A 17188-nucleotide genomic window follows, 5' to 3' on the forward strand; every position below is an offset into this window, starting at 1 on the left:
TACATCTGCTAAAACTTGAAAGGAGCCTGGCGTGGAAGGGAATGGATTCAGTAATCGTAACTCCTTGGTATTAGCAACATGGTTAGAACTAGGAAAGAGGTCCTGCATAGTGAGTATGAGGAGCTTGTCTCTAAATTGTAAAGCTAAACCACAAAATGTTATAATCTCCAGATTATTGTCTGAGCCTCATACTAGTTGTCTGAGGGTACATAAAATTTGATGCGGGAGAAGTGGGTTCTGGCAGCATCAGTATTAGGAAAGTGGGGATGTACTGTTGGGAGGGTCTACACCTAAATTGTACTGGGCCCACTGTTCTGGCAAAACAAATATCTTTGGAAGTAGAGAGAGATTTAAACTAAATAATGGAGGCAAAGGCTCAATGTGGAAATATTTGGCTTATCAAAGTATAGAAACAAGATAAGAGGAGAAAATAGCGAAATGGAAAATGAGGGTCAAAGAATGACAGGAAGGAGCAGAGAGAAACTTTCAAGGAATTCACCAATAAATCAAGGCTAGATGTTACAAAGATCAAAGATCACAAAATGATCAAAACTAAAGGCTCTGTATCTGAATGTGTGTAGCATTTATAACTAAGTAAATGTACTGATGGCCTGCATAGAAGTAAATAAATACACAGTCTGATAGCAATTGTAGGGACATGGTCTCGGATTTTCAAACAGTGTGTACTGATTATTGTTTGGTATATAATATTCAACAAAAATAGGAAGGTAGGTAAAGGTGGAGGGATAACATTATTAGTCAAGGATAGTATTTGTGCAATTGCTCAAGAAGATGTTGATTCAGGAGATTAGGATATGGAATCGGTTTGGGTGGAAATGAGAAAAAGGAGGGGAAATAGGTTAGTAGTGTGAATAGTCTACAATGCCCCTGCCAGTAACCAGATGTGGAACAATATGATGGGCTTTTATACATTCAGCTTGAAAGGGAGAAGAGCAGGTCTAAGACTAGTGTTTTAAATATAAATGAGGGCAACCAAGTAAGCGTAAAGTTGATGTGAACAGGTATAGTAGGCTGATGGATCAATCAATACACACAGTGGCAGATATTTAAGGACATATTTCAGATTACACAAAATAAATTAATTCAAATTATAAAAAGAAAGATTTCAGAGGGAATAGCCACTATCCATGGTCAATGGAAAAGGTAAAAGTATAATTTAAGAGAAAAAAAAGCATGAAACTGCACAAAGATGAGAAGCTGGTCATGTATTTGGTTAAAAGATAACAAAACAAAGTTGCTGGAAAAGCTCAGCGGGTCTGGCAGCATCTGTGACGGAAAAAACAGAATTAATGTTTCTTCCTCAGAACTGTTCTGAGGAAGGGTCACTGGGCCCGAAATGTTAACTCCGTTTTTTTTCTTCACAGATTTACAGCATCCACAGTTCTTTTGGTTTTTATTTGGTCAAAAGATTAACCTGATTAACCTTTTAACGATACGAGACGAAGTGGATGGCTAAATTTCTGCAGGTATTTAAAGAAGAAAATAATAAGCAAAATGAGTATTGGCTCTCTAGAGTGTGAATATGAGAGATAATACTAGATAATAAGGTGGTTAAAATTTAGAAGTATGTTGAATTCTCTCCTGTGAAGACTGAAGCAAATACATTGCAATGATAGCTATAAAAACAGGAAGTTGAAGGGAGGGAGCAGTTGTGCAAAATTACAATGGAGGGGTAAGAGCTAATAAACTGATGGAGTTATGGGCCAACAACTTCCTGGGGTCTTAAAACAATTTGTTAACAAAGAAGCTTTTTAAACACCCATATTCAAGAAAGGTTCCATTGGACTGGAAAGCTGCAAACATAACCTTTCTATTTAGGAAGGGAGGCAGGCAGAAAACAGGAAACTACAAAAAACTAAAGGTAATTGGGAATGGACAGTTTAGTTTTGTCACAGTAAATTATGTTTAACCAATTTATATGAAGGAGTAACATGCGCTGATGATAAAGGGAAGTCTGTAGATATGCAACTTTTGGACTTCCACAAGGCATTTGATAAGGTGCCATTTCAAAGGATTTTGTAGAAAGGAAAGCTCATGATGAATTGGTAACATAATAGCATGGAGAGAAGATTGTTCTGTTTTTTGCTAGCCAGCCAAAGAATACTACAATACAGGAGCAAGCCCTTTGGCCCACCAGAACTGTGCCGATTCCTACTCCTTATTTGGACCTGCTCATTTTTGCCCACACATGGTATCTATCCCTCTATTCAACTCCCGTTTATGTGCTTAACAAAATATGCCATAAACATTGCTAATGTGTCTGCTTCCACCACCTCCATTCGCAGTTCCAAGCACCCATGACCCTCTGTGTGAAAATTTTCCCCCGCACTTCTCCCCTATATTTTCCCCTCTCACCTTGAACATCTGTGCCCCCATTAGTTGACCTTTCTATCCTGGCATGCAAAGATAAGAACCTTTGCCTCTCAAATTCCGTAGATTTTTAACAGGTCACCCCTCAGCCTCTATCTTTGCAGTGAAAACAATCAGAGTTTATCCAAACTCTCCTCATAACCAAAACTCTCCAGACTAGACAACATCCTGGTAAAGGGATAACAAGGTGTAGAGCTGGATGAATACAGCAGGCCAAGCAGCATCAGAGGAGCAGGAAGGCTGACGTTTTGGGCCTAGCATCCTGATAAACCTTCTCTGCACCCTCTTCAAAGTCTCCCGTCTTTCTGGTAGTGAGACGACCAGAACCACACACAATGATCCAAAAGTGGCCTAACTTCACTTTCAAACAGCCGTAACATATTTTGGCAACCTTTATATTTGATGCCCCGACTAATGACAGCCAGCGTGTTGTATGCCTTCTTGACCACCTTCTTCCTGTGTTGTCACTTTCAGGGATCTGTGGACCTGTACTTCTGTACGTCAATGCTCCGAAGGCTTCTCCCACTTATTGTATAATTTGCACCTGAATTTGATCTTTCAAAATGCATCATCTCACATTTGTTTGGATTAAACTCCACCTGCCATTTTACTGCTCACCTTTGCTATCTATAGTCCACTGTGTCCTTTGACAATTCTCCTCACGATCTGCAACTCTGCCAATTTTGGTGCCACCCAAAAACTTACTAAATCAGACAACCTAAAATTTTCTCCAGATCATTTGTACATATTACAAACAACCAAAAGGTGCCAGCACTAATTCCTGTGGAACACTACTAGTTACTTATCTCCATTCTGAAAAGCACCCTTCCACCGCTAATTGGTCTTCTAATAACCAAGCCAGTTCAGTACCCATCTAGCCAGCTTATCCCGAGCCCATAGCATTCTACCTTCTGTATGAGCCAGCCATGAGATACCTTATCAAATGGCCTGCTAAGTCCATGGAAACAACTGCCTTTCCCTCAGTCATTCCTGTCACGTCTTCAAAAAACTCAATCAAGTTAGCGAAAAGCGACCTTCCCTGCAAGAACCTATGCTAGCTATCACTAACAAGCCCATTGGCTTCCAGTTTATTCACATTTAGAAGCATTTGCACAAATGGGTCTTTATCAGGTTAGTAGGATGTGACAAGTGAAGTCTCACAGTGCTCTGTGTTGGGGTCGTAACTTTTTACAATCTATATCAATTACTTAGATGAGGTGAACAAATTGGCAGCTGCTAAATTTGCAGACAAACACAAAGATATTATGCTGTGAAGACGACATAAGGAAATTGCAGACAGATATAGTTACATTAAGTGAGAGGGCAAAAATCTGGCAAATGGAGCATAATGTGGAAAAATTGTGATATTGTCCCCTTTGGGCAGGAAGAATGAAAAAGCAATGTATTACTCGAAAGGAAGATGACTGCAAATTCTGCAGAGGAATTTAGGTGCTTTTATGCATGAGTTATAAGAACCTAAACCACACATGTGGCAAGTAATCAAGAAGACTAGTGGGGTACTATCCTTTATCACAAAGGAAATTGAATATAATAATAAAAGGGTTATGCTTCAGTTACACAGGGCATTCAAGATCTCAAATACTGTGTGCAGTTTTGGCCTCCTTATTTAAACAAGGACGTAAATGCTTTGGAAGCAGGTTATTGGATCAATGCCTAGACTAGATTAGATTACCTACAGTGTGGAAATAGGCCCTTCGGCCCAACAAATCCACACTGCCCGCTGGAGCCTCCCATCCTCCTATAACCCACACACCACTGAACACTACAGGCAATTTAGCATGGCCAATCCACCTAGCCTGCACATTTCTGGACTGTGAGAGGAAACCAGAGCACCTGGAGAAAATCCATGCAGACACAGGGAGAACGTGCAAACTCCGCACAGGCAGTTGCCCGAGGCTGGGATCGAACCCAGGTCCCTGGTGTTGTGAGGCTGCAGTGCTGAGCCACCGTGCCGCCCCGAATGGCTGTCCTGGTTGTCTGACCGGGCTTGTTCCATTCTGAAAGTAGGCCTGGCTGCTCTTCTGGGTTGGAGGGGAATTCCTTCCTCTAGTAATGAGGGCACAAGCATTTCTTTCTGACAGAAGGACAACAGTTTTCATTGAATTTTCAGCCTTCAGATGTCCAGATGGACCGAAAAATGGGGGAAACTGTTAAATAAGACTAACCTTTTTATCTTAATTGTCATCTTCATTTGCTACCTGCCTCTGTGGTGCAGATAGGTGATTCTCTTTCTACCTGGCCCAGGGGATCTTTCTGTTGGCAGGGCTGAGTCAGGGATCCATGCTGAAATGTTTTTGACTTATTTTATTGGCCTGCGAGCCCATAACACCTGATTTTAAAAGCCAACAGAATCCAGCCCCTTTGGCTCCATTTCTCTCTCTAAAAGGTGCTGCCAAACCTTGCTTGATGCCAGGTTCGCGGATGTATTGGATCAATGGAGGCCATCACAACTTGTAAGCCATCATGGAGTAGGCAGAGGATGGGGATGAATTTCAGTGGGCAATCAAATTTAAAGATGAAAATTCCATATTAGTTACTAGTGTTGAAGGCCTTTGTGGGGATAAAAACAGTCAAATAAAGAATGGCCAACCATGAGACTTGGTGGGCCATTAGCAGCAGCTGAACTGTATTCCAATAAAACCTCATGGTCCAGCACCCTACAGTTACCATCAATCCAGATGATCATCTCTGATTCAAAGAAGAATGCAGGAGGGCCTAACAGGATCCGCACTAGACAGACTAAAAAGAGATTTCTCCTGATGAAGCTACAACAGAGGGGGCTCTGATGAAGGGTCTAGGCCCGAAACGTCAGCTTTTGTGCTCCTGAGATGCTGCTTGGCCTGCTGTGTTCATCCAGCCTCACATTTTATTATCTTGGAATCTCCAGCATCTGCAGTTCCCATTATCTCTGAGGACTTCTTGTTTGCCAAATAGTATAAGCACCAAGTGATAGATAGAGTTGAAAGATTCCAAAAGGTCCAACCTAAGCTGCAGCCTTACCACATCCAGTCACAAATGGAGGTCGACAATTAAACAAGCCATTGCATAAAGAGGCTCCACTGATATTCCCATCTTCAATGACGGTTAAGCCTAACACATTAGTGCAAAGGAAGTGGTTGAAGCATTCATAAACTCAGTTAGAATTGCCAAATTGGTAATCTATATCTGCTTCCTCCAAAATTCTCTAGCATCAAGGACGCCAGTCTTCAGCCAATTCGATTCACTCCGAGTCGCCTTACTAAATAACTGGAGGCATTGGGCCAGACAATAGTAATGAAGACCTGTGCTCCAGAATTCGCTGTGCCCTAAGTCAACATGTTCCAGTACAGTGACAACAATGATATCTATCTGATAATGTGGAAAATTGGCCCAGATATATTCTGTTCATGAAAAAGCAGGACAAATCCAACCCAGCCAATTACCACCCCATCAGCCAACTGTCGCTAATCAGTAAAGTGATGGAAGGGGTCATCTTCTTTGAATCAGAGATGATCATCTGGATTGATGGTAACTGTCAAGCAGCACCTGCTGAGCAGTAGAGACAATGGGAACTGCAGATGCTGGAGAATCCGAGATAACAAAGTGTGAAGCTGGATGAACACAGCAGGCCAAGCAGCATCTCAGGAGCACAAAAGCTGACATTTCCAGCCTAGACCCTTCATCAGAGATGGAGATAGGGAGAGGGTTCTGAAATAAATAGGGAGAGAGGGGGAGGCGGACAGAAGATGGATAGAGGAGAAGATAGGTGGAGAGGAGAGTATAGGTGGGGAGGTAGGGAGGGGATCTGTCAGTCCAGGGAGGAAGGACAGGTCAAGGCGGCGGGATGAGGTTAGTAGGTAGGAAATGGAGGTGCGGCTTGAGGTGGGAGGAGGGGATAGGTGAGAGGAAGAACAGGTTAGGGAGGCGGGGACAAACTGGGCTGGTTTTGGGATGCAGTGGGGGGAGGGGACAAGCTGGGATGGTTTTGGGATGCAGTGGGGGAAGGGGAGATTTTGAAGCTTGTGAAGTCCACATTGATACCATTGGGCTGCAGGGTTCCCAAGCGGAATATGAGTTGCTGTTCCTGCAATCTTCGGGTGGCATCATTGTGGCACTGCAGGAGGCCCATGATGGACATGTCGTCTAAGGAATGGGAGGGGGAGTTAAAATGGTTCGCAACTGGGAGGTGCAGTTGTTTATTGCGAACCGAGCGGAGGTGTTCTGCAAAGCAGTCCCCAAGCCTCCACTTGGTTTCCCAATGTACAGGAAGGCACAATGGGTACAATGGATACAGTATACCACATTGGCAAATGTGCAGGTGAACCTCTGCTTGATATAGAAAGTCATCTTGGGGCCTGGGATGGGGGTGAGGGAGGAGGTCTGGGGGCAAGTGTAGCACTTCCTGCAGTTGCAGGGGAAGGTGCCAGGTGTGGTGGGTTTGGAGGGGAGTGTGGTGCGGACAAGGGAGTCACAGAGAGCGTGGTCTCTCCGGAAGGCAGACAAGGATGGGGATGGAAAAATGTCTTGGGTGGTGGGGTCAGATTGTAGATGGCAGAAATGTCGGAGGATGATGCGTTGTATCCAGAGGTTGGTGGGGTGGTATGTGAGGACTAGCGGGATTCTCTTTGGGCGGTTATTGCTGGGCTGGGGTGTGAGGGATGTGTTGTGGGAAATGCGGGAGACACGGCCGAGGGTGTTCTCGACCACTGCGGGGGGAAGTTGCGGTCTTGAAGAACAGAGGCATCTGGAATGTGCGGGAGTGGAATGCCTCATCCTGGGAGCAGATGCAGTGGAGGCGGAGGAATTGGGAATAGGGGGTGGAATTTTTGCAGGAGGGTGGGTGGGAGGAGGTGTGTTCTAGATAGCTGTGGGAGTTAATGGGCTTGAAATGGACAGCAGTTTCCAGCTGGTTGCCCGAGATGGAGACAGAGAGGTCCACGAAGGTGAGGAATATGTTAGAGATGGCCCAGGTGAACTTGAGGTTGGGGTGGAAGGCGTTGGTGAAGTGGATGAACTGTTCAAGCTCCTCTTGGGAGCAAGAGGCGGCGCCAATACAGTTATCAATGTAACGGAGGAGGAGGTGTGGTTTGGGGCCAGTGTAGGTGCGAACCCTGCTTAGTGATGCCCAGTTGGTGTTCTGCTAGAGCCACCCAGCTCATGACCTCATTCAAGCCTTGGTTAAAATATGGGGAAAAGGGCTGAATTCCGGCAGTGAGAATGGCAGCCCTTGATATTAAGGCCATGTTTGACTGATTGTGGGATCAAGGAGCCGAAGTAACACTGGAATCAATGGGAATTAGAGAGAAACCTCTTTAATGTCTGGGCTCATTCTCATCACAAAGGAAGGCAGTTCTGGTTGTTGCAGGTCATTCATCTCAGCTCCTATACATCTCTGCAGGAGCTCGACAGGTGTCCTAGTGTCCTGGGCTCAAACATCTTTAGCTGCTTCATCAATGGCCTTCTGTCCATCATAAGGTCAGAAGTGGGGATGCTCACTCATAATTGCACAATGTTCAGCCCCATTCATGATTTCTTAGATATTGAAGCAGTCCATGTTCAAATGGAACAAGACCTGACCAGTATACCAGCATGGGCTGACAAGTCTGCACCCTAAGAGCCAAACAATTACATCTCCAATGCAAGAGAATGTAGCCATCACCCTGTCAGCATTCAGTGGCATTACCATGACTGAATCACCATCTATCAAAATACTGGGGGAGGTTTTCTATTGACCAAAATGAACTAGACTCACCATATAAATGCTTTGGCTACAAGAGCAAGACAGAAGCTCAGAATCCTACAACAAGCAACATGCCTCCTGATTGTCTGAACCCTGTCCCACTATCTTCGAGACACAAGTCAGAAGTGTGATGGAATATGTCCTGCTTGCCTGAGTGGATGCAGCTCTAAAAACACTCAAGAAGCTAGACACCATCCAAGATTAAGCACACTGTTTCTTTGACACCACATTCACAGACATTAATTCTGTCTGCCACTGATACTGATACATAATATGCACTGTAGCAATTCATCAAGGTTCCTGAGTCAGCAACTTCCAAACCCACGACCATTACCATTTTGACAGGCAGCTGAAAAATGGGGATTACACTGCCTGCAAGTTCTCCTCCAAGCCACTCACCATCCTGACTTGAAAATATACCATTGTTCCCTCAAAGTCACTGTGTCAAAATTGTGAAACTCCTTCCCTAACAATATTGTGGGTTTACTTTCAGCAACCCTTCAAGGGAAGATAGTGATGGGCAATAAAACTGGCCCAGACTCTTGCTCTGAAATGATGTTTTAAAACCTTCTTACTGCGAATAATCTTAGCTAATTTCTTGAAGATAGTCTCAGTTATCGCACTTCAGAGATTTGTGGCTTGCTCTCCTCCTTCCAGGATGTAGGAGATGAACTCATGTTTTTGCTTTACACTCCATCTCTCAGATAGTTTACCATCTTCACCGGTAACCTTGTTGATTCTCAATAATCTGATGGCCTTTTCAATCTTGTGTCAGGCTAGGGGTTGTGCTGAGATGTTGATCGGTAGATGTCAAATGCAGTTCCGAGAACTCCAGTTGAAGATGTTCTTTTTGAAGAAATCCTCAATCTGCTCTTTCAATGTGTGATCACTGTTTCTCTATCCTTGATTATTAGAACTAAATTCTTAGCTCTCAGTGGTGTCCTCCTTGAGAACTTGGGCCATAGATAGCCTTGATTGTATTGAAGAATCTACACATACCATCATCAGGCAATGAGTTACTGTATTTTCCCAGCTACTTCTGCCCACTACCTGTGGTTTAGGTTATGTTTTTGTTGTTGGAGCTTGACCTTCATTTATGTGTAGACTTGCTTTCTTTGCCTCAAGTTGTGGTGAAATTTCCAGTTAAGGAACACATCAGCATTTGCAATTTACAGCAATGAGGAATGATCAGGAATCCATTTTAGGAATATGTACCAATTCTACAGCTCATTTCAGGGAGCAGATTTGCTGATACTTTTTATTGCAAATCCAATCTGTAAAATGTTGTCGCTTCTGCCAATTAGAAAACTGTATCAAAGAAATGGTTGTGATAATGGCAACTGCAGATGCTGGAGAATCCAAGATAATGAAATGTGAGGCTGGATGAACACAGCAGGCCAAGCAGCATCTCAGGAGCACAAAAGCTGACGTTTTGGGCCTAGACCTGATGAAGGGTCCAGGCCCAAAACGTCAGCTTTTGTGCTCCTGAGATGCTGCTGGGCCTGCTGTGTTCATCCAGCCTCACATTTCATTATCAAAGAAATGGTTGCACTGTTTTGGCAACTTTTTCAAGAACAATTGCAGCACCTTTCCCAATTGATCCATTAGGAACCTCAGTGTCCTGTGTACAATATCACCACTCCCACCCAAGCAGGTTCCAGTTGTAAACATTGGTCTTTGCTGATAAACTAGTTTGTAATTTTTAGCTAATTGGCAACCTCGAAGCTACAATTGACTTAGAATATCTATTCTCCGTGTAGGTGATAAGTCCGCCAAGGCTCCTGACCCTAATTATCCCCTAGGAACTCATTCTGGAAAACTCAGGTGGAAATAGGTTCAACCAGGATGTCCTCCAATGTGGAATGACCTACTAATATTCACTTTCTACACCAATGTATTAGCCCTCTCGAAGAATTGCCAAAGGATTGAGAAAAAGAAACCACAATACAACAGGAGACAAAGGCACCAGGAAAGGAGGGAAAAATCAAAAAGCTCCACTGAATTGATCAAATACAACATAAAAGAGACTTGAACGTGTGAGTTATATGCACACTGAAGGGCTAGTTTGGAGAATTGTACAATTTGGATATAATGGGGATCTTAATTTAGAACTGTAACATTTACACCACTAAATATTGAAAAGAGCAATATTCAAGCTAATCCTTAGTAGCTAGAGAGGAACCAGGTTTCAACATAACATTTATTTTTAAGATAATTATTGATCCCTTTACTTGCCCTCTTTCTTGTCCTGACAGAACATTATTGCACTGAGTTACAATCTCATGGGCACCACCACCTTTTGCTATCTTGGCCAGATTTTGTTTTAATCTATTAGAGATTGATGATGATTTATAGAAGAAAATTCAAGTATGGAGAAAGTAGCTGAGGTGGATCTGAACTCCTGAGGTGGATTTTCATAGCAAAAGGAGGATAACAAGCAGGATAGAAAAGCTGACGAATCCTACCTTTCTCAGCTAAGGGGTGCAGTGATTAATTGTAACACTTTAGCATACACTAAGCTCGATCTCAAGGCTTTCTGTTCCAAATTAATTAATCCCACATTGGCTGGCAAATATATCCATCAGAACCATCCCTACAGTACATTTTAAGAATTTCTTCTATATCTAAGAATTAAGCAGTAATCTGGCAATTTCTTCGATTGAAAATTGCCATTCATCCTATAAAGGCTGCATCCAGATTTATGGCGATATATACTGCAATTAATAATTCTCCAATCTTGCATTTTAAACATCAGAGTAATGTGCCATCAATGTTAAAATGATCTTTTTTTCCAGATATACACATTTCCTGTCCGCAATTTCCACAGTTTTGTCCTGTAGTTCATGCAACTATCCAATTATTCAAAGACCCCCTTATCAAGCAATTTAAAACAAACAAGTCCTAATCTCCCTTTCTACATTTTTTTCAAACTCCCCATTTTTTGCCATTGTCTGAAACGCCCATTTTTCTAATTGCCAATTAAATCCCGTTGACAATTGACGGCTGCACAGTAACTGGAACCATTCTGAAGCTGCATCAAAAGCCTTGATGAAGGAATACTGAGAGTCTTTGTTCAAACTGCCTGCTTTCCTCACATCTCCTGAAGGAACTTTGCTGCAAATGTGATGTGTGAATTACTGACACCAGTGTGACTGCAGGCATCGGTAGCTCTGAGACAAGCTTAATGATACATTTGGTAACTAAGCCTTTATTAGTTATGTACATTTATCATATTGAGTATTGTAACCTCAGTGCTGTAATGTCCATTCAGATAGAGTTTTCAATAAATTTAATTTATTACATTTGCTGGTTTCAGATTAAATTGAGAATGCTTTGCAACAAAAGAAAGGGATCTGCAGGATCCATTTTCATTCCAGATTCAGTCAAGTTAGATTATGTTCACAATGTGCTTCATTCTATTGTTAATGGTAGTTCTGAGTGAGGCCGACATCTAAAGTAGTATCATCCATATCAATAGCACAGAGGTTGGTATCGAACACCATGGGGCACTTTCCCACACTAATGGAACTATATAATTGTAAAATTGTTGTTTATCACCTCACACATAGATAGCCTATGTGAACTGAGACTGAGCAAAATAAGCTAACAAAGAGACAAGGATGTTAACTGAGTGCAAGAGGCTCATCAGAAGCAAAGGAGAGAATATTAGGACAATTGAGTGGTGACAGGTGATTGAAGCAAATCATACTGTTCCGATGAGGCTGCTGGATAGAGACGAGTAAGACTGAGATAGATATATGGCTACCGTGGTATGGAGAAGGAATGGGGACAAACCAAATTGAGGAATGAATTAAACATGAGTGATGAGCAAAAGAGAATGCTATTAGAGGTAGAAATAATCGGATGCACAGAGATTGAGTCTGACAGGAGAGAAACTGAGAAAATCAGCCTGAAAACCTCTGCTGAAACTTGCCCAAGTCCAAACAAGATGTCAACTTATCAGGTCACTGTGCAACCAGATAGCAGATGCAACTTGTGCTACTTGAAATCTTCAGAAATGGAGGGTGATTGGTGATGAGGGTGTTTCAAAGACGAGTTGTTTATTGAAACTTAGTTTAGTGTTTTACATTCAATGATATGAAAGACATTTTCTTTAACATAACCTGTTCAGACATATTATGACACACCTCCTGAGCTGGTGGGATTTAAACCTGTACCTTCTGGTCCAGGGACAGGGGCACAGCCACTGCACCATTAAATTTCTGCAATGCAACAAGAAGCTGCACAATAAAAATGGAGAAATCAGTCTACTATAGCCCTGAACACTTAATTTGATTCAGATCTTCCTGTATTCAGCAAAATGATCAGCGCAAGGTCTCAATCTATAGGTAGCTAAATGGTTTAGGAAAGATTAATGAGCCTGCATCTTATACACAGGGAAATTTCTGTAATGGCAACAGAGCAGGTTTTGCTGTTGCAATTAAGCATACACCTCAAATACACTAAAAATTAGAAAGGTACTTTAATCTTCCTCTTCAAACCAGAATTCGTTGTTAACATTATCACCGATAATATACAAACATAGAAACTATTAAGACCAGCAAGCAATTTAATGAAGTAAAACTCAGCTTACAACATAATACAGAATGGATTTAACTCTTTTTGAAAGCTATGCAACTATGTTAGGTATATTATGGCTGTAAAACATTTAATGAATAGCAATATAACTACACAAATGCATAAACAAAGAAAAATAATTTTAAAATTCATTTGGCTTAGCCTACTTTCTCCATTAATACCTTCCTTCCACCAGGAACCAGACCTTTTATAGATTACTCTGTCTGAATGAATGAATCTTTATCAATCTTTAATCTTAAGAAGAACCCAGTGTTCTGCATTCAGTCCATTTATTGTTTGTGTGGCAAAGCCTCTTTGCTCTAGTGGGAAGACATAAATTAGAAAGCAAAGGGATTTTTTGATTTTGAAGTTGAAAACAATTTGCTGACACAATCAGAAATGAATAAACCAGTTAATTCATGCTTTGGCTTTTTAAAGTTAATGTGTCATTTGAACACATTTTCCATGTTTGGGTGGAACACATAAGCTGCCTTTTGGAATTTTATCCTTTTGCCTTTTCATTAAATTGCATGCATTGACTAAGCTCAGTGAATTGACATTATCATTACATGCAACTATGATGTGATGCAGATTTAAATGCTTTTAAGAAAACTTGATGCAGCATTGAAACAAATATTTTCACACGTACCTACCTGTGGCGTGTACAAATTTAAATAATACAAAGCTTTAATTGCACTTTAAAAAAAAACCAAAGATTCTTAACCATCAAAATGCTGGACTGCATTCCATTGTCAATGATGGTGAGTGTGTAATGGATAGTGATTAGTGACAAAAGCAGGAAAAAACACTAACCTTAACACTACACAGATGCAGCAGCATAATGACTCACTAACTGCAAGCACATCAAATCCTGGGAAAAGGTTAATGAAATTACTTAGCATTGGTTCCATGACACAAATTGTAGAAATTATATTCATACATATTTTGTACTCATAATTCATGCACAAATTATTTTTTAAATTTGAAGTTTTGCAAAACACACTTGTAATGAATATGCAATGAAATTAAACCACTAATTTTAACACTGTGGGCATTCCATTTCTCATTAGAATATTGTTCCACAACAAGCAGCCTTTTCCCACAGGTGTAGGGGAAGAGAGACTTGGGTAAAAGATCTTCTTGATGTTTGCCAAATCGTTCATCAGAATTAAATAAAACAAAGTTACTGTTATTTTAAACTTTAAGCACATTTTTGTAACATGCTTTAACACAGAAAGCAGGACAACCTTTTAGAAAGGGGCCAACATCTTTTAAGAGAAAAGTGATAGAATGAGGATACAAAGCCCAATTAACTAATGAGCGTCTAAATTAAATGCATTTGTCATCGACTTTACTTATGAAAAAGATGAATCTAATAATATGCTGATCAAGCAGTAGACAATTAACAGATTCTTTATTTCAACTGATTCCCTCCCTCCAATGTTTCTGTTAGACAACTAGGAATTTGACTTTGAAGATTAAACTCTCTACTGAAAAAGATGACATACCTAAGGGTCAGTTTTGTAGTTCATTTTGAATTATTAAAGTGTTCTTAAGTTAAAATTTCCACAATATTTCAATATCACTCAAGTAAATTTACAATAGCTTGTTCATGTGCAATAAATAACATGACAATATTGAAAATACATAGACAGAAAGAAACCCTTCAGATTACTTTATTTCATAATACTGATTATACACTTTGCATTGCAGTATGGATTGATTTCTTAAAAGAGCAGAGATTCAGCAATTAACGACTCAAGCTAGGTACTGGTAATTCTGGGTGAGAAAAGATTATTTCACCTGTGCCATTAGTCTTGCTGCACAGCATATGTGAAAGCAAAAGTTAACCATTCCAAAACAGGTTTTAAAGTCCAGACTTCCAACTGTGCATAGCATAGGATTATGAACTTTGCATTCAGTACTATGAGACCTCTAAAAGGTCAGGTAAATGAAAATTTAACAAACAAGAAGCAAAATATAGGTTTTCCATTCAAGGGTGTGTTTCTATATATCTCCTTCACATTCTGCCTGCATCTCACTTTCCTGCTAACAATGCTGATATTTTCCTCTCTGCATCATCTATTACCCATCCAGATGTTTCTGATGAAAAGTGGGATAAAGGGCTATGGGGAGCAGGCAGGAGTGAAACTGAGAGGATAAGCTCAGCTATAATCATGTTGAATGGTGAAGCAGGCTCAAAGGGCTAAATTATAAGGAAATAAGAACGAGGAGCTTGAGTAGGCCATCTGGCCCCTCGAGCCTGCCCAGCCATTTAATAAGCTCACAGCTGATCTTTTTGAGACTCAGCTCCACTTCCTCACCCACTCACCATAACCCTTAATTCCTTTACTGTTCAAAAATTTATCTATCCTTGCCTTAAAAACATTCAGCGAGGTAGCTTCAACCACTTCACTGGGCAGGGAATTCCACAGATTTACAACCCTTTAGGTGAAGAAGTTCCTCCTGACCACAGTCCTACATCTGCTTCCCTTTATTTTGAGGCTATAGCCCTCTAGTCTTAGTTTCTCCTGCTAGTGGAAACAATCTCCCTCCTCCACCTTATCTATTCCCTTCATAATCTTACGTGTTTCTATAAGATCTCCCCTCATTCTTCTGAATTCCAATGAGTATAAGCCCAGTCTACTCAGTCTCTCCTCATAATCCAACCCTGTCAACTCTGGAATTAACCGAGTGAATCTCCTCTGCATCCCCTCTAGTGCTAGTATATCCCTTCTCAAGTAAGGAGACCAAAACTGCACACAGTACTCCAGGTTTGGCCTCACCAGGACCTTATATACCTACAGCATAGCCTCGCTGTTTTTAAACTTCATCTCGCTAGCAGTGGCAGACAAAATTCCATTTGCCTTTTTAATTACCTGCTGCACCTATAATCCTACTTTTAGTGATTCATGCACAAGGACACCCAAATCTCTCTGCACAGCAGCGTGCTGCAATTATTTACTGTTTAAAACATAGTCCACTTTGCTGTTATTTAAAACATAGTCCACTTTGCTGATGACCTCACACTTATCAACATTGTACTCCATCTGCCAGACCTTTGCCCACTCTCTTAGACTATCTATATCCCTCTGCAGACTTTCATTGTCTTCTGCACACTTTGCTCTACCACTCACCTTAGTGTCATCTGCAAATTTTGACACACCACACATAGTCCCCATCTCCAAATCATCAATGTAAATTGTAAACAATTGAGGTCCCAACACTGATCCCTGAGGCACAACTGTTCACTAGCCACTGACCGCCAACCAGAAAAACACCCATTTACCCCTACTCTTTGCTTTCTACTGGTCAACCAATCCTCTATCCATGCCTATACATTACCTGTAATACCGTGCAACTTAATATTATGTAACAGGCTTTGGTGTGGCACCTTGTCAAATGCCTTCTGGAAATCCAGATACACCACATCCACAGGTTCCCCATTGTCCACCATTCAAGTAATGTCCTCAAAGAATTCCACCTACCCTTCATGAACCCATGCTGGGTGTTCCCCATGGTACAATTTATATCAGTTGTTTCAGTTATTTTTGCCTGCTCTTGCTCCTAATTCCTGTATTCCTATCAATCTGCCCAGGGTCTTCTGACCATCCTCTCCCATGCTCTGCTCCTTTATATTTTATCCCCTGCCCTGTTCGATTGCACCCATGCCCTTCTAGTTGATTTGAACTCTCTCACCTAATTTACTTACAGCAAACAAAAATGAAACTGAGGCCTTAAAAGTTGAATTGTGTAAATCTAAGCACTGGTTAGTCATATTTGGAGTTATTTGAGAAAAGTAATGTGTGACTTTCCTCTTGCATTCTGTATTTTCCTCACTCAGTCTTGCGTAAAATGAAAATGAAATGAAATCTGTCTCAGTCAATTAAAATGCTGCCTTTTGGTGGGATAGTCTTCCTTCACTGTTATCTGCAAAAATTCTCCATGAAGTGAGTTCAGACAATGTCAAGCAGAATCACAGTCAGATGATCCGCTGCACAAATAATTCACTGTAGGAAATAATTAGTAATCTCATCTAGAGGGGCACAAAGATGGTGACTATTTGGGATTAAAACCAACGCTATAATTGTTCAGTGGGGGTATGCTTCATTGTTGGGTGGGGGTGTTGGGGCAAGGAGCTGTTCAGAGTCCACTTTATTCTGTGCCTCCTACTGCTGTATCTGACTTGGCTAATTACAATACTGTTGACAGGATTTTTCTCCAGTAGATAATTGCATAGTGATATAAAATCTACAATTTCAAGCTTGAAATTTTGAAGCATCACGTTAAAGGAAACTGAGACAGAAAAAACTTTGAAGCCAAGAACTCTGGTAAAAACACAAAGGTGGAGACATAACCAGCAGAGCTCAGTAGATAATGAGTCCGCTGATGCAGTATTGGCAGACTGAAGATGACACAGCCAAATCCAGAAGGTAAGATATAAGATATAAGATAAGATATAAGCAAAGATATAGCCGC

At 41.2% G+C, this 17188-nt stretch overlaps 1 protein-coding gene across 6 annotated transcripts in view; it reads right to left on the bottom strand.

Annotated features, from left to right (window-relative positions):
• The window catches only part of LOC125465351 (E3 ubiquitin-protein ligase HECW1-like), a 430630-nt gene that overhangs the window by 334522 nt on the left and 78920 nt on the right, over positions 1-17188 (bottom strand). For 2 of the 6 annotated variants that reach the window (XM_059638132.1, XM_059638133.1), the window contains exon 2: positions 13523-13580. The exons of the other annotated variants lie outside the window; for them this stretch is intronic. In XM_059638132.1, the coding sequence (XP_059494115.1) occupies positions 13523-13549 (27 nt within the window). In that variant the 5' untranslated portion in view covers positions 13550-13580. The remainder of the gene's footprint in view (positions 1-13522; positions 13581-17188) is intronic. 6 annotated transcript variants of the gene reach the window in all.

The sequence above is a fragment of the Stegostoma tigrinum genome, chromosome 2 (genome assembly GCF_030684315.1).
Source record: "Stegostoma tigrinum isolate sSteTig4 chromosome 2, sSteTig4.hap1, whole genome shotgun sequence".
NCBI lineage: Eukaryota > Metazoa > Chordata > Chondrichthyes > Orectolobiformes > Stegostomatidae > Stegostoma > Stegostoma tigrinum.